The following is a 24656-nucleotide window of genomic DNA, read 5'->3' on the forward strand; positions in this document are numbered from 1 at the left end:
AACTACATTTAATGTTTCATGCATGTGTCCAAAGGGGAGGTAAAAAATTTTGGGTGAAAATTTTTGGTAACTAACTGTGCAATTGGTTTTATTTTTTAACTACATTTAATGTTTCATGCATGTGGGTTTCATGCATATGAATCTATTGCTTCTTTTTTTGCGGGTAATATGAATGTATTGCTCCAATACTGCACATCTGCCGGTCATCAAGATGGGAGCCCGTTGCTCCTTCCTCTGCAACCGCCTGATCATGCCATCATCAATGAACCATCGCCGGTACGGTGGGACCAAATTATTTAGCTTTTGGCTACTACGTCTACGTGTAAGTGTAGACTGATCTCCCTCAAAAAAAGTCCATTCTCCTGTAGAAGATTGACGCTGAATTCTGAAATTGCAAGGCCTAAACCTTATTTTCATTTCACGAGTTCACTGAATATTTTCCTAAACCTCTCACGTAGCGAATCTAATGTATTTCGCTGCAAAATGTAAGAAGTTTTAGTTTAATTTTAAGTCAAACTTTATTTCCATCCACTCTTCTTACATTTGGAAGAGTCGATTGATGGTGGTTCAACCGTTAGAATCACTTTATTCGGTTGCAACCAGCCAACAATATTTTTCTTTCACACCAAACTAGCACCAGCCATCAGCGTCAGCCGGCAATACTTTTTTCTCGCAACAAATCAGCACCAGTCACCAGCTACAGTTAGACGAACAGAGTGATTAGCTTAACTGGTTTTGGGTGTTGCTTTTCGAAAACTAAACTGTTCATTTTGAGTTGCATTTCAAATTTTGTAATCCGACTTCGCTTCTGCATTATCAACCGTAGTCCCTACGGCCCGTAGTCGTGCATGCCAAGTTGCTCACGCCCCCGCCCCCGCCCCCCAGAACAGCCCGGCCCACTTGAGGCCCGCGAATTCAAAAGGGCAGCAGCAGCATCGCTCGCCCGCAACAGGGCGAGCCAGGGAGCCGCGAAAACCCCCCAGGCACAGACACGTCGGACTCCACGCAGCCTGACATGGCCGGAACGAGCCACTCAGCCGTTGACAAGTCACCGCCGCCGTGGCCGCTGGCCCGGCCACGTGCGGCCCCGCCGTGCGCCGACGAGTCGCGGTTGGTGGCGGGGCCCCCGGGACCCCCGAACGCTGCCTCCCATGGGGTTCTTTTGGTCGCGGAATGACGGAACCGATTGGGTGCGGGCTCCTGGAAATGGGGGTGGTGCAGATCTGGCCCTGGAAATGCTAGTTCAAGCGGGTTCGCTTTGCGGATATGCTCGCTGTTTGCAGTTGCCGTTGCAGTCAAATAAGGCCTGATTTCTCGGATTTCAGATTAGCCGGTTATGATTCAGTTTGGTACTTGTGTGTCCTGAGCAGTGAACCGTGCTTCAGCGATGCTATGAGCTGGTTTTGGGCTCTTCTGCTCCATCAGATGGTCCAACGGGTTTGAGAGTTGATACTGGGTAATCCTGGAGTTTTCTGCTTCTGTCTGACTGTCTCCATGATCGATCCATGATCGCCGGCCTGGTCCGTCAGCTTGTGTTCCTTTACGTGCGTCAGTTCCCTTCTCCTTCGTGCGTCTTATCTCTGCGCACACAGTCACACTCATAGCAGCGCAGCATTTAAGCCCGTCCATAATTTGCAGCTCGCCGACTAATCAATCACGCCAAAGATAGCGACTTCAGTCAGATAAGCGGACTAGTTTATCCCCTCCGGCCCTCGACGTCTAGCACGCACCCACATCGTAACCTGTATATATACGCCTCCCATGAGATCGCAGGTTCAGGAACTCTCTCACTGCACGCACTAGTGGGAGAGAGAGCTCCAACCCGGCCATGGAAGCCCGGCTGCACTACTCGAGGCCGCTCCTACTGCAGCTGGAGAGCCCGGCGTCCGCCCCCGCGACGGCCGGCGGCGCCGTTGTTCCGGACGCTCGATCGGTCCCGGCGCCAGACTCCTTCGATTTCCTCAACGACAACACGATCCTTGTCCTGGCGGCGCTCCTCGTCTACGGCCTCGTCGCGGCGCTCGCGCTCCGCGCCGTGCTCCAGTGCGCGCTCCGCGTCACGCGCCGCGCGTGCCGGCTCCGCAGCGGAGGAGCCGGCGGCGGCGCCCCGGAGCAGGACGACCCCGGGCACGGCGCGGGGCAGGCGTCGGCGGCGGCGAGGCGCGGCGGGAAGCATCAGCAGCAGCGGCCGCCGCGGCGGGAGACGAAGCTGGTGCGGGCGCTGCCGTGCCTGGCGTACTCGGCGGGGGTGGCGCGGGAGCTGGCCGGGTCGTCGCGGTCCGAGTGCGCCATCTGCCTCGCGGCGTTCGCGCGCGGGGAGGCCGTGCGCGTGCTGCCGCGCTGCGGCCACGGGTTCCACGCGCGCTGCATCGACCGGTGGCTCGCGGCGGCGCGGCCGACGTGCCCCACCTGCAGGCAGGCGCCGTTCGACCAGACCACCGCGCTCCTGCAGCCGGCGGCGGACGGCCTCGAGCCGGCCGTCGTCGACGTGCCGCTGGTGCGCGTGGTCCTCGTCGGCGATCACGTGGCCCGCCTTGTGGAGCCGTCGCACACTACTCGCGCGCGGGTCCGTTATTAGATGGTGCTTATGCATACTGTCAGTCTGACAAACCTGTTTCGTTAAGGATTGCGTCTCCGCGTTGGGTGTTCTTCTACATCTTATGTACATGTTCTCTTTTATATTGACTAGCATAGGTCCCGTACGTTGGTGCGGGTTTTAATTCGTTCCAACAGTGTCATTTGCTGGCTCTTTGCCCATATGTTATTTTTAAAAATCCCCCCGCTGGGCTCCGTTACAGACTCGAAATCTATTACTATGTGTAGTTTTGATCCATAAATTTTAGCCCAACAACTGCCCATTCAAGTAGGCCCATGAAGCTAGCTAGTGGTCCGTTCCAATCTAACCTGAGTCGCGAAGGCTCGACCACTCGAGGGCCGAGGCCATCCTTGCACCGCCGAATTTCTTATACGCCGCGCGCGCCGCGATTGGTCCTGGCGAACGGATGACGTGGCGCGCGCTTGTCCACAAATTCGTCATCTTCAACCTGTAGCAGCGCACGACTCGTCTCCGCCGTTGCCGGGCGGCTGAGCTGGGGGTTGGGGGAGGGGGCGGCCAGGGAGGGTGGGAGGTGGGTGGAGCGGCCACCGGCGAGGTCGCCGGCAGCCGGAGTGGTGGTAGGAGGCGGCGGCCTTAGATTTTGGGTTGCCGGGGGGTGGTGGTGGTCGGCGGGGGGCAGGACTGGGGCAGGGCGGATGGGGTGGTGGCGGATGGGGTGGAGGAAGAAGAAAGAAGAATGGGAAAGAAAAACAGTATTCGCTAGCGACGCACGAGCGTCCGCTAGCGGCCCCCTTGCGCCGCCGCTCCTCGCGACCTCGCCCTCGCCTCCTGGACGCGGCCTCCTCGCTACCTCGTGGGCCTCCTCGCCACCTCGACGGCCGTCCCCGCGCCCTCACCTCCTCGCCGGCCTCCTCGCTACCTTGCCGGCCGTCCCCGTGCGCTCGGCGCCTCGCCGGACTCCTCGCCAACTCGCCAGCCTCCTCGCGACCTCACCAGTCGTCCGCCCGTCCCCGCGCCCTCGCTGGCCTCCTCACGGCCTCGCCCTCACCGCCTCGCCGTCCATCCCTGCGACCTCGCCGGCGTCCTCGAGAATGGAGGTAGCTGCCCCCGCGGCAACGAACCTCGAACGTTGCCCTCCCTCGCGTACATGTGGATTCCTTCTCGTTTCTTCTTCTTGCCCGTTGACGTAGAGTTGGGTTTGATCGATTTTATAGATTGGATTGATTTTTGTGTTGTAAACCAATTAGAATTGGGAGTTCGCCTCCGAGTACCTCTTGTATAGGGACGGGGAATAAACTACGACTCTAGGCGACGGACGAAACAAAAAATTGATAGCAGACAGAACAGGAATTAATATAATGTGTGGGACCCACATGTCGGTGTCTAATGACGGATCAAAAGTCAAAATATCGCAGAAACGGTCCGTTCTTTGTAGGTAAGTAAAGAAGTTGCATAAACTGTGACGTAAGTGGCCTCTGGAGTCATTTTTACAGTACATGATTGCTTAGACGAGGAGATTGTTGATACAAATGGCCACTGGGATCTTGTTACGATACATAGGCTACCGCATCCTCCAAAGAGCAGACATTGTTTTATTTTTTTTAGAAAAGAGCAGACGTTCTTTACTTCAAGTAAGAAAAAGAGAAGGTAGGGAAATCAAATTTCCGAGCCAGCTAGCCGTACCAAAGCAAATTCGGACGAGGTGTAAATTGAGGCCGTAACAGAGTGAGGTCGGCCCAAAACAGCCCGTGACGCCCTTCCAAAGCCTGCGCTGAAAGCAAGGCAGATTCAGCCGGACTGAGCTGGGAAGAAGAAAATCCAGTGAGCACAACTGAAGCGCTTTTTTCTTTTTTATATTAAAAAAATCAAAATTTCAAAAATATATGTCCGTTTTGAAATATTTCAAAACTACCCCGGTCGCCCTATGGGGGGCGACAGTGATCCTGTCGCCCAAGCCGCGGGCGACAGGACCCTAATGTAATTTTTTTTGGAATTTGCAAAGAGGTCTCTGGCCCGGGAGAGGGGGCCTGTCGCCCCCCTCCCCCAACGGGCGACAGGGTCCTCCCTCCCTATATAAGCCCTGGCCGCCATTTTTTTGTCATTTGAGCCTAAAAATTTAGAAAAAAAGAGAGGGGTGAGGAGAAGAAAAGCGGCGAAGCTCTGCTGAATTCCGCACTTGTGATCTACCGGTAACTTCTGTATGAATCCGTTGATATTGTATAACAATTTAATTTAATTAGCGGATTACCTGAATTAGATTTGGTGCTTTAGAACACTCGTTTAGTATTACAATTTGAGTACTATTACAGACTTGTTTTTAAATTAATTATGTATTAGAATAGAATTATGACAGTACCTTATTGATATTGCAGCATAAGACAATAGAATTATGACAATACCTATATTTTCACGCATCGATTTGGTATACGATATGTGCATTATTTAAATCATTGTTCGTCATTTGGCGCACCACACTATAGCGCCAATGTCTTCGTCAGGATCAACCTACATTCCGTGGAGCAAGTGTGAAGCCACCGTACCTGAAGGAATTGATGTGCCAATGTGCTTCTGTGATTCGTTATGCAATTTTCATGCAATCTGAGGTTTTAGGAGATGACTACGGCATGAGATTCTTTATGTGTGAGAACTACGAATATGATCCACCTAAGCGATACGGCAAAGACCGGGCCAAGGTAGCAGGACAACATACGATATTTTTCTTTGTGACCTAACATTGAGTTATTATTCTAACTTTTGTTGGACAAAGTCTCCTCCGCCTCTTTGTGATTTTATGCAGTGGTTCAACACCGTGCAGTCACAGCAGGCAAAGGACTTTGTGGAACAACAAGCAAGGTGGGCTGCAGAATGTTGGCGCCGAATGAAGCACGAGGAACAGCAAGAGGAGAAGCGCAAGAAAGAGCAAGAAGAGATCCGCAAGAGGATGGAGGAGGTGGATCGTAAGGCGGCGGCCGAACGTGAAACTGACAAAGAGAGAAAGCGAGAGAGGGCACGCCGTGCGAAGGAAGCCGGGCCCGAAGCAATTAGGAAGAGCAAATATCCTCGGTGCACTCAGTAGAGTAGTACCATGTAATCCCGGCATTTTACATTCCATAAGGCATGGTATGTTTAGATGCAACAAGAAATTACCTTGTCGCGTGCACATGCCACTGCAATTAGTTGTTTATGTTTTCAGTTGAGAGCTTGACTCTGTGTATTGTAACTTTTACCATTAATTTACAGTTGTAGCCGGGAATCTATGAAATCTTTGAACTTGTCCTTAATATTTTCGGAGCTTTTCATGTCACTAGAATACTAAAAAGCACACATTTAATTAATATAACAATAAGAAATAAGAACTAAGAAATGCATTACATAATGTGAACCATCAAATTTTACATCATAATACAACGATAATGAAACACACATTACACATGCAGTGGCATGGCAGAACCCGTTGCAAACTACGGTAAACAGATTCTGGACTAACCTAGCATGTCTTAGGTAATTTAAAAAAACACAACAAACACAACGATGCAGCATGTCACTAGCACTAGGGTAGTCCTAGTAGCCGTACCCCCATGTAGCAAACTGCGTTGAGCCTTCTCCGCAGTATCCACCCATTGCAGGTGGTGCAGGCGGTGGTGCCGGAGGCGCAGGGCCCTTCTTCTTGTGACAAGGGCATTTGCAGTAAGGAATAGTGCATGGTTCATCCTGTGAACCGGCAACATTGCTGGTATCATCATCTTCATCGTCTTTGTTACCCTCGCTCACTTCCTCATAATGGTTCACCTTGCATTCCAGATGAAAGATCTTTATTTGGAGGTACTCGATGAACTCCTGAACAGAATCAATTGGTGCAGGATCGACCCACCTAGTAAAACCACAGTTTTCTGGAGCATCGGAAGACTGCAAAACAAATTTCATGTAAGGTGTCTCATTGAAGATAAAGAAATGAAACAACCGAGTATTACCCATGCGTGTGGACATTTAAAGAAACGCCGACCGCCATCCATCCCGTCGGTGCACATCTGCACTAAGCAGTCCTCACCATGTCTGCATTTTGGCCACGGTTCTCTACTGTTATCGTATTATCGAAGAGGAGTTTCATTGGTAAATTCACTCTTGTGCTGTGGCGGAAACTCAAACACTAGTTCCGGAAAGGAATCAGGTCCAAGAGGCCCTCCCATATTATGGGGTCTCCCTTTCTTCCCCCTTTTCCTTTCCCAAAACCGTAGTAATTCTTCCCGCTAGACCCACCTCCAGACATTGGGTATACAATGAGCTTTGGTGTTTGAGTGCTGCTGAGAGTTCACAAAATTCGGAGTATTTATAGGCGCACAAAGGTCTGATACCCAGAGTGTGGAGTGTAAATGTACCTAAAAAGCCTACATGACAATACAGTGAAGAGGCTAACTGACCTAACACTGAAAAGGCTATATTCGATTCTCGAAATGACTACTCGATGCATCTCTGTGCATGTAGAGCATCTAAGTGCATGCAGACTCACAGCACTGCATTGCTGCCGCTCGGTCGATCGCGCCTAGATGCCGCCTTCCCCACTACACGCCACAGACCTTCGCTGTAGAATGACAGGTCCGTCGTCCTCGCCAGAGAGACTGCTTTGAAGGTGAGCTGGTGTGATTGCTGTGTTGTCACATCTTTTTGAAATGGTGGAAGGACACTGCTATTGGGTTGTCGTGTTTTGTCACGTATGTCTGGGCAAAGAATGCGACATGGCCCCCGTGGTGGGCCTGTCGTCCTCCTCATCGCCGTACATGGCCCTGTGGTAAGGCTCGTGGCTGACCATGGGCCGACCAACGGCTAGCCTCTCGTACGACCAAAGCTGTAGCAGTAGTGGGCACCCTGCCAGGATAGCGTTCCCATGTGTCTTCATGCAGCCGTCGCAGAGTCCACGGTAAGTGGCTGCAAGTACCGCCTCACCCCAGCTGTAGGCCGGTACGTCCTCGTCTCCATCCGCAATCTCCCGTGCATACGGAAGGAGAATCCTATCGACCGAGTTGCCATGAGTGTTGTTGAACATGATGTAACCAAACAACCAAAATAGGTACGCCTCCAGCGATCTGGTCACACTGTACTCGTCGGCATCCGCAGCCAACAGGGCAGGCTGCATAAACAATTAAGATTAATGGTTTCAACTGACAATGCAACATGTGAATTGTAACAATTAAATTTAAATATGCAATGAATACGTACTGTAAACTGTAGGAAACAGGTCTTCGAAGGACCTGCTGCTCGCGGGTGCGGGTTGATCGGACCTGCTTCTTCCACGCGGTCAACCAGGGCAAAACGGGCCTCCAGGTCATCCTTCCATGAGGCCGCCACCACACGCGGACCTACAGCCTCCCCGACGATAGGGAGGCCGAGGAGGTAGGTCACGTCCTGCAGCGTAGGAGTCATCTCCCCACACGGGAGGTGGAACATGTGTGTCTCTGGCCTCCATCTGTCAACGAGCGCCGTCAGGAGGGATCGGTCGAGCTGAATAGGCCCACCCTCGACAAGACAGCCCAGAGTAGTAGACCGGCCTCACATAACCTGCAATAAACAAAATTGTCGAAACAAAGGAATACCGACGAATACATAAGTGATAAATAATAATATTTCATTATATACCTGTCACATCAATCGTGGTGTATAGAGATCGCCTCCCCGGGTGGACGAGGACGTAGCACCTCTAGGGCTCGGTGTTCAACTGCTGCAAAGTAAGACCTGTGGCTCCAGTCGGTAACTGGGTCTAGCAAGGAGTCCATCTCCATACATGCATTCAAAAATATATGAGAACACATAGGTACATATATGTTTCATACAAACTAGACGCGTAATATTTATATATTACAAATAGGTTCGATACAAACTCCACGCACGATTACTACATATTACAGATAGGTTCGATACAAACTCCACGCACGATATTTATACATTACAGATATGTTCCATACAAACTGGACGCACGATTACTACATATTACAGATATGTTCGATACAATTGTGGATCATGACACCGAATGCCTAACACGAGCAATTCTCGCCGATGGTCGTCTGAACGTAGGAGGTGCTCCATCTCTGGGATTTCCGGAAGGACCGATGTCACCAGCATCGTGAAGTGCATTCTGAGGACACTTCTTATAGTTGTGACCCAATGCTCCACATTGGCTGCAACGCTTTTCTGCCTTGCTTTCTTCGGACTCGTCCATACCATTCCGAATACGACGTGTCTGACGGCGGCCTTTGCCTTTCTTAGTGGCTGGATCAGGAATAAACATCTTATTCTCATTATCCTGAATGAAAGGCCCCACTATTCCAATCCCGTATACCTCATGTCCCCAGGTGGATACAACTGCTTCCCTGCTGAAGTAAGATAAAACAAATACTCCTGGCTGCAACCCAGACTCTGCGCATGCCGCAATGAGATGCGAGCATGGCAAATGCAATAACTTAGGCTTCATGCAGGAGCAGAAGGCTTTGCCATCTACTGTAATCAAACTCTCATGTACCACCCTATCTCTACAGATACCACGACCAGTTTTATCCTTGCATAGAACCTCAAATCTATGCTCCATTGTACCTGTCGATATGACGCGGTGCAGTTTGGCTTTTTCAATCTTCTCTTGCATATAATGTGTCACTCTTGTGCAAAACTGAATTTGGGAGTTGCTGATGTTTATGCTTGCAGCCATGTAACGCTCTCTGAAATACTTCATGCACCCATACATGATGAACTCAACAATTCCCACACGAGGAAAGGCACGATAAGAACGCATAACCATATTGAAACACTCTACATGGTTCGTTGTCTGAATACCATACCGTATTTCGTAGGTATCATAAAGGAATGACCATTTCTCCTTAGGTGCACCTCGAATCCAGTGTGAAAATGGCTTCTCAATTGAATCCCTAGCCTCTGCAGCCTGACTCGTGCCTGTTCCTGATGCCCTTACCTTCACTAGCTCTGCAGTCAACTGATCAAGCATCTGCCATAATGCATTGAATTTTCTCTGTTGATTTTGGGTGCACAACCCCTTAAACATGTTCTTAAGATCCTTGTTCTTGAAGTGGTCATAGAAGTTTGCACCCATATGCCTAATGCACCACCTGTTTTGGACATCGGGCCACAATGGAGGCGTTGTCGCAGTTCCTCGTTGCAATTTCAGTATTGATTGCAGCAGACCTGCATGCCTATCACTAATAAGGCACACATCTGGACGTGCAGCAACAACATAAACCTTCACTCGTTCAAGGAACCAATACCAACTGTCTAAGTTCTCATTCTCAACAAATGCAAATGCGAGCGGAACTATTTGGTTGTTGCAATCTACCCCGATTGCGGTGAGTATCTGACCTTTATACCTTCCAGTCAGAAATGTGCCATCAATGCAGATCACCGGAAGACAACACTGAAATGCTCTAACACAAGCACCTATGCAAAAGAAGGCTCGTTGCATAATTCTTTGCCCCCTAGTCACGGCTGGTACGAGGTATGTGTCATAAAAGCTTCCAGGATTTCTAGCAGCAACCTGGGATAACATACGAGGTATGTTATCATATGATGTCTCGTATGTGCTGAACCGCAGCTCGAGCACCCTTTGTTTAGCCTGCCATGCCTTCAAATAACTAATGGTGTACTGGTAAGTCTGCTCAATGTGTCGAACAATCATTTTTGGCTCATAATTTAGGTTGTCTATAATCAACCCATATATTTGCTTTGCAACAAAGTCGCATGATATATTGCGATGCGAGGAAAGAACTTCTGACAGCAAACAAGTGTGCTCTGTCACAATGGAACATTTCCAGTTCGACTTCCATTTTCCCTTGAATGCATGTACTCGCCATGGACATCCATCATTCACACACTTCACCTCATATTCTTTACTGCCAGACTTTACGACTCTAAATTCTTGTTTCAATGATATTGCCCATAGTCTCACAGCATCTTTTACGGCTTCAATATTTGGATATGTTGCACCTTGCACTACCTCATTCCCTCTGTACTCCCACTCCTAATTTCGTACGTCTTCTGCGACATGACTGCCAAAACCATGCTCCTTCCACTCTTTTGGCAATGAGTACTGCTCGTCATCAGATGAGCCCTCATATTCTTCCATCTCTATTGCGGTTTGGTCATCTGCCTCCATCTCGTCCACAATGTTATGTATCCTCTCTCCCTCATCAGCAAGGCCCTATGGTCCCATATTTTGGTTCTCTATCTCTTCTGACTCATCTTGCTCAACATAATTGGTCTCTCTTCGAATACTCGGAGTTGCTTGATCTGCACCATGTTGGATTTCATTTTGTATCTTCTCCCGGATTTGAACAAGAATGGCCAGAGGCCACCCACACTCTAGAGCTGCTTGCATGTACTTCTGCCAGTCATCAGTGCTGTGTATCATCATCAATTCCCATAAATCACTTTCTACCTCCCAATTAACAAGAGACTGGACGGTCATCACATGTGTCAACGGATCAACACGGAACCCACACTGCAGCCACTTACATATGGAATCAAAACTCCTTTCTAGAGGTTTATCTATGGCGCTAGATGTACACTTAAAGGCAGAAAGTCTACTTCATTTGGCCCATACAAAACATTGTAGTCACCATAAAATACTTGAAACTGCATCTTGCTCGACATATCTGTATATCACAGAATACTTATCGAGTTATACTCTTTACTTCACTACCTTATTCAATAATCCATAAAAACTAAGTATGGAATTCAACTACAACGTATAAGTATTCATAACTACGTGATGACACTCAAATTCTATACTGCATATGCCAAATTCTATTCTAAATCGTAATTAATTTATAAACACGTCTCTAATAGTACTGCAATTGTAATAATAAATGCGTAGTACTAATTTTCTAAACTAATTTACTACTACGTAACTAAAAACTAAAGTATTATTAAACTCCTATTTAAATGGTTCTACTATAGCACTAATTAAATTAAATTACTCTACAATACCAATGGAAAAATACATAAACTAAATGTACTAACCTGCAGATCACAAGTGCGGATTCCGGCAGGGCTTCGCCGCTTCCCTTCTCCTCACCCTCTCTTTTTTTCTGGATTTTTGGTGGAATTTTTGGGCTCAAATGATGAGGGAATGGGGGTAGAATGCTTATATAGGGGAGCAAGCCCCGGTCGCCCGAGGGGGGGGGGCGACAGGCCCCCTGTCGCGCCTGTGGGCGGGGCCCACCGGTCGCCCGAGGGGGGGGGCGACATGCCCCCTTTCATTTTTTTTTCGGCCAGGGACCTCGTTGCAAATTTGAAGAAAAAAATTACATCTAGGGCATGTCGCCCCCCCATAGGGCGACCGGGGGTAGTTTTGAAATATTTCAAAACGGACATATATTTTTGAAATTTTGATTTTTTTTAAATATAAAAAAGAAAAAAAGCCCACAACTGAAGCCCATTTCGTCGTCAGCCCATTCTACCAACCAACCTCGGCGTCTAGTCCAAACCAAACAAAGCCACTGCTGTGTGTTTTGTCAGACGTCACTGACCGACGCTCATTGATCATTCTTCTTGTTTCAGGTTTTTCCTGAGTTTAACTTTCCTTCTTGGTGAAAATTGTCATGATCGCATCAGGTTAACAGAACATACAACGAATTCAGCTACTCAATTTTGCCTCAATAGATTATTGTCCGGTTTATCTATACTATAAGGATCCATGGAAATTGGAACCTTTCTCACCAAAATTAGCCCCCATACCCACCTCACAACCCAACATTTTTGGACCCACTTGAAAGCAAAATTGATCGACCAAAAGCGGAGGCAGACGGATTGACGTCGCGCGCCCCGTGCAAACCTCGCGCCCCCTCCCGATGACTCCCGTTTTTTTCACCCCGCCTCCACATACCCGCCCTTTGTACCCGTTCTGTCATTGGTCGTGATCATCGCAGACCCTCATGCCGTAATCATCGCGAGTTGCCTGTTTTCCCCCGCGGTGCGGGGTGCAGTGCCCTCGCTCACGTGGATTCTCGCCTTGGCACTGACCGAGCAGGGGCGGCACGCAGGGAGCTCGTTCGCGGTGGGGGCAGGGGCGGCGCGCGGGGAGCTCAGGGGCATGGGCTGCAGCGGCGGGGGCAGCGGCGCACAGCGAGGCCGTTCACGGCGGCCGGCGAGGAGGCGCAGTGCGGCCCTGCGGCGGCGGCCGCTGACAGGGCGGCGTGGCGACCTTCCAGGAGCCGCCGGAGTCCTCCGGCCCCTCCCTCCTTTCTCCGCCCTCCTTGCTCCAGATCGCGGACAGGGTGGCAGGACGGGGGAGCTCGCGCGGCGCCAGCGGAGGTCTGCGCGGTGGCGGGCCTCCTCGAGATCCTGCCTGTGGAGTAGACATTCGGAAGCAGAAGCAACTTGGGAGAAAGAAGACGCGCTCCGAGCCGAGTTCCCCAGTCTCTTTAGTAGTGAAGCTGAATCTCGGGGACGAGATTCAACCTAAGTGGGGTATGTTTGTAACATCCCAGTTTTCATCACTATTGAAAGAAATGCAAGGCAACCCTCTAGAATATTCTCCACTAAACAAGAGTGAGATATTTTCCATGGAGTATTCTAGAATTAGTAATAAGTAAAATTTTGAAAATGTTAGAATATTTTAGAATTCTCTAGAAGGGGGGACACTTGCCTAATACCATGGCTCCCCTTGACCTATAAATAGAGCCCCCCTTGCCATGGCATCCATCCATGAGCAAGGTAGATGAGTTGTGGTAGGGCTAGAAGTGTGAGTGCTAGGCTAGCCACTTAAAGGTGTGTGTTCCTTTGTAACTTAGTTGCTCCAATAAGGTAAGTGTCTTTATAAGTGTTAGTCTCCTGGTTAAATTTAAGTATTTAGTGTATAAGTTGTGATCCATCGAAGGTTGGCTCTGTCACCCGGAATCACAAAAAAGGGTATGGGCTTCATCGAAGGTTGGCTCTGTCACCCGGAAGCCAGCTTCATCTGTTGGTAGGCTCTGCCTCCCGGAAGCAAAAGGCGGCTCTACCGTCAAAAGGACCCGGTACACTAAATAACTTAGTGGGTATTAGGGCCACCTCAATTTCCAACAATCATAAAACTTATGTTGCAATTAAAATAGTAACATAAAATAATAATAATATTATATGAGGTATTACATAACTACTAGGCAAACTATTTTATACTCTTGCCTTGCGTTAGTACATTCATTTCCTTCAGTAACCAGCATACGCATGCTTGCACCTACGACAAAAATCATCTCATCTCTTTCCATAGAAGCTTCTCGGGTCACCGTACCACATCATAATTCCCAGACAATCATGACAACGCCTACCTCCTTCGCCATAACTTCATCATCCCCTGGAAGCCACAGAGTACCCACACCATTGACCTTGAAATGACCCGTCATGGCAGCACTCAGTCCATTTCCTGGAAGCCGGCAAGAGTGCTCACAATATTAAACAACCCGTCATGCAAATATGGCGGCACCCACCTCGCCATAAATCGGGGTTGTCACATACAGTGCCGGGCGAGATTTTTTCTCCGTCGCGGGAACCGCCTCAACTCGTCTATAAAAGAATACCAACGCCCCCTCCCTGCCGTCCTCACCCGCGCTCGCTCTCGCTCGCGCACGCACGACACGCCGGCCCCACGACGGGACCGCGCACTGCCGTCGGCACCACGCCATGCCGCCCACCTCCGCGTCCCCACCTCGCCCACGCCACTATAGTGTCCTCGCCGGCTTTACCGCCTCGACGCTCGCGCCTTCAACGCTGCCACTGTTCGCGTTGACGACGAGCTGCCGCAGCCCACGCCGTCGCCCGTCCCTGTGCGACGCAACTGCTGCTCTCCTCGCCTATAAAAGGAACGAGCCCGTGACGAGCCCCATCATCAGCCCAAGCACACCGAGCCACTTCGCTCCGCTAGCTGAACCACTCCTCACGAGCCAAGCTCACTCACGAGACGAAGCTCCAACAGTTGACCCTCTTCCCCGAGCTGTTCCGCGCCAAGGTGAGATGGCAGGCAGCTCCCCGACCATTAACTCCGCAATACTAATAAAGGCCCAAAACACCCACCAGGCCGTGAGCACTTAATCCAAATCATTCTATTTTCGGAATTAAATACCAACCAATACTGTAAACTCAATATCTCCTTCATATCAACTCCTTTTCATGTAACTCTTTTTCCCAAACTCTCCTCAAATCATATACTATCTATTCCTCCTATTTTCATCTCTATTTGAGCTTATTTTATAGCTTGCTTGTGTTTGTTTGCCGGTTGTGCCGTTTTCGCCCGTAGATCACGGAGTGACCGAGGAGGAGCCTGCCAAGGAGTACGAAGGCCAGTACCACGAGCCGGAGCCAGAAGACCCGTACCGCGAGCAGGAAGCCGCCGCCGCCGACGCGTACGTAAGCGAAGGCAAGTTTCATCGACCCCTACATGAGCGGTTGCATCCATGTGAGGACGTCTAGTTGTAGCCCTGGTTTAGGATCGATTACATATACCGGTACTTGAGTGATTGAGTGTGCTCATACATGCATATGAGTAGTTATGCATATCCAGAGTTGAGACTAGGATATGAAGGGATTTGGCTGAGGCTAGGGCAGCTGGGTATGCTGGAGCCGGCGCTACCGTGGTGGTAGACTAGCAGGTGAGTGCTACCGTGGTGGTAGGCTCGAGTTGACATGTTGAGGGATGGTTGCTGCCCTGGTGAACCATAAGGACCGAGTTGTTTTGACATCTCACCTAGCTTACTTTAGTACGACCACAGGTTCCGGTATGGGCCGGACTTAGCCTAATCCCACTGGTTAGCCTGACAGTCGCAGGGATGGTTTACGGGTATAGACCATTGGGGTCGGGGCCCGAGGGTTTGTGCAGCCGGGCTGGGGCGTGACCACGGCTGGGTGTCGGCTATGTCGGTTGTCCGTTCGGGCAGTCGAGCGTGTGGGTACAGTGTACGACCTCTGCAAAGTGTATAATCCATTCGAATGGTCCGTGTCCACGGTATGGACAGGTTACGGTGTAGTCCTGACAACTAGTGAGCTACCTACTGTGGGTTGTGTCAGGAAGAGTTGCATACCATGAGTTGCATTACTAATGCATTGTGCTTAATGTGCGTTGTGCATGTCATTCACCTCCCGTAGGGTGAGGTGGAACTTGCTGAGTACTCTTGTACTCAACCCTTGTTGATTTTATTCTCCAGAGGATCCTGACTTTATGCCAGAAGACTGTGAGTAGATCGTGTCCGCACCCAAGCTGATCGAGTGGAGCCGTGATGGATGAAGAGCTAGTCCTCCATGCCGTCATGCTAGTCGTTATCCTATGGTTGTTCTGTGTTGCTCTGTGTTGTCGCTTTACCCCTCGTGTACATGTTGAATAAAGCTCTGTATGACTCTGGACTCCACTTGATGTAACATGTATTATGCCGGAGACCTTATTCGGTAATTAATACATGGTTTAGCCTTGATCTTTGGGTCGGGGCGCTTCAGGTGGTATCAGAGCCATGTTTGGCTGTAGGACACGAACCGGTAGTAACGATGACCGTAGGAGCCATAGGATGGTCAATCCTTGAAACCCTATTACTCCTTAAAACTTTATCCTTATTATGCTAACCCTACCTTTGTAAGTCAGATGGCGGATGACTGGACCAGCACCTACTGCATCAACGAAGATGGATTCCCCAGGGCGCTTTATGCTGCCACGGTGCGACTTGGTATTCCGGAACGACCGGAGTACGTGGGTTGCGAGTTCATGGAGCATGGCTCCGAAAGCTGTGAGGTCACCATCCATATTGGTGCCAGTGATAAGTACTTGGAGATGCAACCCTGGAGCGTCACCGCCACTGGAGCCCGTATGCCTGACACCATTCAACTTGCAGCTCGCAAGGCACTGCGGTACCTGTGCCAGATGTTTGAATGGCACTTGGGTTCCACTCCCATGAAGTACTTTCCACCGTTGGATCGTAGCCGTCCTGCTTGGGCGGCGAGGATCCGCAACCTGGAAAGCCCCGCAGGGACAGAGAAGAACCCCACAGTTGTCGCTATGTCTGGCTATTTGCTTAGCCTCGACGATTTGTGCAACCAACTGCATCAGCGTGTGAGAGATTTAATCCAGCATGCTGAGGGAGCGGAGTCCCGTTGGCGTAGGGCTAAACTGGCCGTAGCCCAGGCAGAAGCCCGAGCAGCCGAAGCTGAAAGCCGCCTTGCCGTGGCCGAAGAGATTCTTAGGGAGCAGGCAGATCGCCACAGTCAGCTCCTTAGGGGTGTCTACCTAGTGGACCGTGCCAAGCGCAAGGAACGCCATCCCAGGACTGCCGCGGAGCCGCCAATCCTAGAGGGAATCCTGCTGTGTTCCTCGTCCCAACCACGCAGGAGGATTTGTGAATCAGTGCCGCCCACGCCTCCCGCGTCTCCCCGAGATCCTGGAAATAGTGACCCCGAAGACCGTGTTGTAGGGTTCAGTAGTCGAGTCGTCCCGGCCGACCCTTAAAAGTCGAGCCGCGTTATTGTAATCCGTCGTGTCATGTATCCCTGCTTGTTTGAATGAATGCTTGTGTGGTGCTTGAATGATTCGTTTGTGTTGTGTGCTATTATATATATATACAAATTTACCCCAGCGATAAATTAGTAGAGCCACGTAATCTTACCTTATCCCTCCTTGACTGCAGATGTCCCGTCATTCGAGCCGAGTCCAGGGACTCCATGCTCAGGAAGACGGTGATGAGGTCAACCCAAGAAACTAGGCCCCTCTGAATGTAGCCCCAGAAGCACCAGAAAATGGACACCTACCACCGCCACCTCCCCGTGCCCCCGCACCCATTGATCTGGCAGCCATACTGCAGCAGCAGAACCAACTCCTTCAAGTTCTTGTGACCACTCTCATAGCTCAAGCTCAAGGCAATCTTGGCAACAATAGACCTGCAATGCATCATAATGGCAATGGCAGCAGAATTGCAGATTTCAACCGCTTGCAGCCACCTAAGTTTGGAGGATCTGATAACCCTATTGAGGCAGATGATTGGCTGCGAGAAATTGAAATGAAGCTCGAAGTGGTCCATGCAGATGACAGAGACAAGATTTTGCTCGCAGTACAGTAGTTAAGGGGACCAGCCCTTGCTTGGTGGCAGAGTTACCGGGAAATAAATGAAAACATTAACGAGATGGTATGGGCTGACTTTGTCAAGATCTTCAGAGAACATCACATTCCCAGCAGTGTTATGAAGCTCAAGAGGGATGAGTTCAGAAAGCTTCGTCAAGGTGGTATGAATGTGATGGAGTATCTTCATAAGTTCACAGAGTTGTCTCGTTATGCACCAGAGGATATCAATGATGACGAAAAGAAGCAAGAAGCTTTTCTTGGTGGGCTTAACCCTGAAATCAGTACCTTGGTTGAAGTCACCACCCACAGTGACTTTAATGCCATGATCAACAGGGCTATCACCACTGAGAGAAATAGGAAGTCAGAACTTAGTGAGCGCAAACGATGGCTTGAAAGCAAGAAGCCCCAGCAGATGGAGAAGTTTCAGAGGACTCAGTATCCGGCTCACTCAGGCCAGAGGAGCTAGGGTGCCTTCTCATTCAAAACGCACCCCGGTTCTTTCCAGAAGCCAGCCCAGTCAGCTCTTGTTATGAAGACCCAGAATACCTTCCACACTCAACCGACTAGTGGAAGTCAAGTGACTAATGTGAAGACTTGTTTCCACTGCCGCGAAGCCGGACACTACAAGACCAACTGTCCATATCTCAATCAGCCCGCCCCTTCTATTTTCTCCAACTCTGTTCAAGGACCAAAGCAGCCGACGGGAGCCAACCGTACAGCACCAGCTAGGAGCCAGCAGCAGTCCTTCGGCAAGGCAAAGGTGAACCATGTGTATGCTGAAGAAGCAGAGGATGCGCCAGGAGTGATTTTCGGTGAGTTTCTGATCCAATCAACTCTAGCCTCAGTGCTATTTGATTCTGGAGCATCGCATTCCTTTATATCCTCCCACTTTGTGGAAAAGCATGATATACCTACTATAGCCCTTAAGAGGCCGCTAATGACATGCTCGCCTGGAGGTCATATACCTTGCCACATAGGTGTCTTAGATATCCCTATAAACCTAAGTGGGGTAGTATTCCTTGCCAACCTAGTAGTCCTTACTTCCAAAGGGATAGATGTCATACTCGGTATGGACTGGCTCACCAAGCACCGAGGAAACATAGCCTGTGCTGAGAGAGCAGTGACAGTCACCAACCACCAAGGGTTAACAGTCACATGCCTAATCCAGTGTTGCCTATCAGACTCCATGGTGAACCACATTCAAGCAGAATCCCCAGAAGATGTGCCAGTAGTTCAGGAATTCGCAGATGTGTTTCCAGATGAATTACCCGGTATGCCTCTAGAAAAAGATGTAGATTTCACTATTGACTTAGTCCCTAGAACCAAGCCTATAGCAAAGAATGCCTATCGGTTAGCAGCCCCAGAGCTTGCTGAGTTGAAGAAGCAGCTTGAGGAGCTTCAACAAAAGGGATTTATTAGACCTGCTGCTTCTCCGTGGGGAGCCCCAGTGCTCTTTGTGAAGAAGAAAGATGGAAGCATGAGACTTTGTGTGAACTATCGTGACCTGAATGCAGCAACCATCAAGAACAAGTACCCTCTACCTCGGATTGATGACCTATTTGATCAGCTGAAGGGAGCTAAGTTCTTCTCCAAAATAGATATGAGGTCAGGTTATCATCAGCTCAGAGTGCGATAAGAGGACATCTCTAAGACAGCCTTCAGGACCCGTTATGGCCAGTATGAGTTCACAGTGATGCCTTTTGGTCTAACTAATGCCCCTGCCTTTTTCATGACCCTCATGAATAAGGTGTTTATGGAGGAGTTAGATCGGTTTGTCGTGGTATTCATAGATGACATACTAGTCTACTCTAAGAGTGCTGAGGAGCATGGATAACATTTCAGAGTTGTGCCGGGAAAGCTCAGAAAACACCAGTTGTATGCCAAGTTTAGTAAGTGTGAATTCTGGTTGCAGAGAGTCACTTTTCTGGGTCATGTCTTAACAACTGAAGGTGTTGAAGTGGACCCAGAAAAGGTCAAGGTAGTATCGGAATGGAAGCAACCAACCTCAGCCTCGGAGATCAGGAGTTTCTTGGGATTAGCCGGCTATTACCGGAGATTCATAGAAGGTTTCTCTAAGATAGCCCGGCCTATGACCGAGTTGCTCCGGAAGGACACGAAGTTCGTCTAGTCTGAAGCTTGCGAGAGAAGTTTTGAAGAGTTGAAGAGGCGACTAACTTCTACCCCGGTGCTAGTCTTGCCAGATAATCAGAAGAGATTTGTCGTTTATTGCGACACATCCCGACAAGGATTGGGTTGTGTGCTTATGCAAGAAGGAAGAGTTGTAACTTATGCCTCTAGACAGTTGAGAACACATGAGCAGAACTACCCCACCCATGACTTGGACTTAGCCGCAGTGGTGCATTCCCTCAAGATTTGGAGACATTATCTAATCGGGAACAAGTGTGAAATCTACATGGATCATAAGAGCCTGAAGTACATTTTCACCCAGTCAGATCTCAACCTTAGACAGAGAAGATGGTTGGAGTTGATCAAAGACTATGATTTGGAAATTCATTACCACCCTGGAAAAGCCAATGTGGTGGCTGATGTTCTCAGTCGTAAAGCGTATTGCCATCACCTAGTTACGCAAGCCCCAGTGCTGAGTGAAGAAATGAGGAAGTTGAACCTAAGAGTTATACGCTGCTCCTGCAACCACAATCTTAGTGTTCATCCCATCCTGGATGACCAGATCAAGGAAGCTCAGATGGAGGATGAAAGATTGGTATGGATTAAAGATCGCAACAGTGAAGGCAAAGCCCCAGATTTCAGGATAGATAAGGATGGAGTCTTGTGGTTCAAGAAAAGATTATGTGTGCCTAAGCAAGGTCATTTTTGCAGGACCATCTTGGATGAAGCCCATAACTCCACTTATTTCATTCACCCTGGCACTACGAAAATGTACCTGGACCTTAAGGAGAAGTATTGGTGGAATGGTATGAAGGGGGATATCGCTCGATTCGTCGCTCATTGTGATGTGTGCAAAAGAGTTAAGGCAGAGCACCAGAAGCCCAGTGGATTACTTCAGCCATTGCCAATTCCAGTATGGAAGTGGGACGAAGTTAGTATGGATTTTATCACCGGTCTACCAAGAACCCAGAGCGGCCATGACTCAGTTTGGGTAATTGTCGATCGACTCACTAAAGTGTCACACTTCATCCCAGTGCGTACCAATTATGGAGGTGATAAATTAGCCAAGTTATATATTGAGCGTATTGTGAAGCTGCATGGAGTACCTAAGATGATTGTGTCAGATAGAGGCACCCAGTTCACTTCGAGATTCTAGAGCAGGTTACATGAAGCACTTGGTACAAAGTTGGACTTCAGTTCAGCCTATCATCCTCAGATTGATGGCCAGACCGAAAGAATTAATCAGATCCTTGAAGACATGCTAAGAGCCTGTGTTCTAACTTATGGCAAAAATTGGGAAGACATTTTGCTATATGCGGAGCTCTTACAACAACAGCTACTAGTCTAGTTTGAAGATGTCGCCGTTTGAAGCCCTCTACGGGAGGAAGTGTCGCACACCTCTCATGTGGACCGAAGTCGGTGCCGCATTATTGAGGGCCCAAATTTTATTAAAGAAGTAGAAGACAAGATAGTAGAAATCAGAGAGAATCTAAAGGCAGCTCAATCCCGACAGAAAAGTTATGCCGATAAAAGAAGACGTACTCTCAGCTTCGAAGTTGGAGACTATGTGTATCTTAAAGTTTCCCCAATTCGCGGCACACGCAGATTCCAGGTACGAGGAAAGTTGGCTCCATGTTACATTGGACCTTTCCCAATTATCAAGAAAGTGGGAGCAGTAGCCTATAAGCTTCAGTTGCCAGCAGAGATGTCAGATGTACACGATGTATTGCATGTGTCCCAACTCAGAAAGTGTATGAGAGTACCAGAAGAACAAGTGGCCCCATAAACAATCGACCTGCAGGATGATCTCAGATACCAAGAAGTACCAGTAAAAATTCTAGATACTATGATGCGAAGAACCCGCAAATCAGCAGTCAAAATTTGTCGAGTCTAGTGGAGTAGACATTCAGAAGCAGAAGCAACTTGGGAGAGAGAAGACGCGCTCCGAGCCGAGTTCCCCAGTCTCTTTAGTAGTGAAGCTGAATCTCGGGGACGAGATTCAACCTAAGTGGGGTAGGTTTGTAACATCCCAGTTTTCTTCACTATTGAAAGAAATGCAAGGCAACCCTCTAGAACATTCTCCACCAAGCAAGAGTGAGATATTTTCCATGGAGTACTCTAGAATTAGTAATAAGTAAAATTTTGAAAATGTTAGAATATTTTGGAATTCTCTAGAAGGGGGACACTTGTCCTAATACCATGGCTCCCCTTGACTTATAAATAGAGCCCTCCCTTGCCATGGCATCCATCCATGAGCAAGGTAGATGAGTTGTGGTAGGGCTAGAAGGGTGAGTGCTAGGCTAGCCACTTAAAGATGTGTGTTCCTTTGTAACTTTGTTGCTCCAATAAGGTAAGTGTATTTATAAGTGTTAGTCTCTCGGTTAAATTTAAGTACTTAGTGTATAAGTTGTGATCCATCGAAGGTTGGCTCTGTCACCCGGGATCACAAAAAAAGGGTCTGGGCTTCATCGAAGGTTGGCTCTGTCACCCGGAAGCCAGCTTCATCTGTTGGTAGGCTCTGCCTCCCGGAAGCAAAAGGCGGCTCTGCCGTCAAAAGGACCTGGTACACTAAGTAACTAGAAGCTGGCCGACTCTGAAGTGAGTTTGTGTGTCATAGGGATAGATCCTCAACTTAGTGGGTATTAGGGCCACTTCAATTTCCAACAATCATAAAACTTATGTTGCAATTAAACTAGTAACATAAAATAATACTAACGTTATATGAGTTATTACATAACTACTAGGCAAACTATTTTATACTCTTGCCTTGCGTTAGTACATTCATTTCCTTCAGTAACCAGCATACGCATGCTTGCACCTACGACAAAAATCATCTCATCTCTTTCCATAGAAGCTTCTCGGGTCACCGTACCACGTCATAATTCCCAGACAATCATGACAACGCCTACCTCCTTCGCCATAACTTCATCATCCCCTGGAAGCCACAGAGTACCCACACCATTGACCTTGAAATGACCCGTCATGGCAGCACTCAGTCCATTTCCTGGAAGCCGGCAAGAGTGCTCACAATATTAAACAACCCGTCATGCAAATATGGCGGCACCCACCTCGCCATAAATCGGGGTCATCGCACACAGTGCCGGCCGAGATTTTTTCTCCGTCGCGCGAACTGCCTCACCTCGTCTATAAAAGAAGCCCGATGCCCCCTCCCTGCCGTCCACACCCGCGCTCGCTCTCGCTCGCGCACGCACGACACGCCGGCCCCACGACGGGACCGCGCACTACCGTCGGCACCACGCCATGCCGCCCACCTCCGCGTCCCCACCTCTCCCATGCCGCTGTAGTGTCCTCGCCGGCTTTACCGCCTCGATGCTCGCGCCTTCAACGCTGCCACTACTGCAGCAGCCCACGCCGTCGCCCGTCCCTGTGCGACGCAACTGCTGCTCTCCTCGCCTATAAAAGGAGCGAGCCCGTGACGAGCCCCATCATCAGCCCAAGCACACCGAGCCGCTTCGCTCCGCTAGCTGAACCACTCCTCACGAACCCAGCTCACTCACGAGACGAAGCTCCAACAGTTGACCCTCTTCCTCGAACTGTTCCGTGCCAAGGTGAGATGGCAGGCAGCTCCCCGACAATTAACTCCGCAATACTAATAAAGGCCCAAAACACCCACCAGGCCGTGAGCACTTAATCCAAATCATTCTATTTTCGGAATTAAATACCAACCAATACTGTAAACTCAATATCTCCTTCATATCAACTCCTTTTCATATAACTCTTTTTCCCAAACTCTCCTCAAATCATATACTATCTATTCCTCCTATTTTCATCTCTATTTGAGCTTATTTTATAGCTTGCTTGTGTTTGTTTGCCGGTTGTGCCGTTTTCGCCCGTAGATCACGGAGTGACCGAGGAGGAGCCTGCCAAGGAGTACGAAGGCCAGTACCACGAGCCGGAGCCAGAAGACCCATACCGCGAGCAGGAAGCCGCCGCCGCCGACGCGTACGTAAGCGAAGTCAAGTTTCATCGACCCCTACATGAGCGGTTGCATCCATGTGAGGACGTCTAGTTGTAGCCCTGGTTTAGGATCGATTACATATACCGGTACTTGAGTGATTGAGTGTGCTCATACATGCATATGAGTAGTTATGCATATCCAGAGTTGAGACTAGGATATGAAGGGATTTGGCTGAGGCTAGGGCAGCTGGGTATGCTGGAGCCGGCGCTACCGTGGTGGTAGACTAGCAGGTGAGTGCTACCGTGGTGGTAGGCTCGAGTTGACATGTTGAGGGATGGTTGCTGCCCTGGTGAACCATAAGGACCGAATTGTTTTGACATCTCACCTAGCTTACTTTAGTACGACCACAGGTTCCGGTATGGGCCGGACTTAGCCTAATCCCACTGGTTAGCCTGACAGTCGCAGGGATGGTTTACGGGTATAGACCATTGGGGTCGGGGCCCGAGGGTTTGTGCAGCCGGGCTGGGGCGTGACCACGGCTGGGTGTCGGCTATGTCGGTTGTCCGTTCGGGCAGTCGAGCGTGTGGGTACAGTGTACGACCTCTGCAAAGTGTATAATCCATTCGAATGGTCCGTGTCCACGGTATGGACAGGCTACGGTGTGGTCCTGACAACTAGTGAGCTACCTACTGTGGGTTGTGTCAGGAAGAGTTGCATACCATGAGTTGCATTACTAATGCATTGTGCTTAATGTGCGTCGTGCATGTCATTCCCATCCCGTAGGGTGAGGTGGAACTTGCTGAGTACTCTTGTACTCAACCCTTGTTGATTTTATTCTCCAGAGGATCCTGACTTTGTGCCAGAAGACTGTGAGTAGATCGTGTCCGCACCCAAGCTGATCGAGTGGAGCCGTGATGGATGAAGAGCTAGTCCTCCATGCCGTCATGCTAGTCGTTATCCTATGGTTGTTCTGTGTTGCTCTGTGT

The 24656-nt window shown here is 49.4% G+C and overlaps 1 protein-coding gene across 1 annotated transcript; it reads left to right on the top strand.

Moving 5' to 3' along the window:
* Window positions 1-1712: 1712 nt before the first annotated feature.
* Window positions 1713-2749, top strand: LOC120701344 (RING-H2 finger protein ATL72-like). The gene has a single exon (XM_039985439.1). It carries the CDS (start codon window positions 1829-1831, stop codon window positions 2576-2578), a length of 750 nt encoding a protein of 249 aa, XP_039841373.1. The 5' UTR covers window positions 1713-1828; the 3' UTR covers window positions 2579-2749.
* Window positions 2750-24656: the final 21907 nt, after the last annotated feature.

Source organism: Panicum virgatum, chromosome 3K (assembly GCF_016808335.1).
Source record: "Panicum virgatum strain AP13 chromosome 3K, P.virgatum_v5, whole genome shotgun sequence".
Lineage (NCBI taxonomy): Eukaryota > Viridiplantae > Streptophyta > Magnoliopsida > Poales > Poaceae > Panicum > Panicum virgatum.

Excerpts from the sequence above, each read along its gene's own strand:
- LOC120701344 (XM_039985439.1), top strand. The coding sequence starts at position 1,829 with ATGGAAGCCCGGCTGCACTACTCGAGGCCGCTCCTACTGCAGCTGGAG.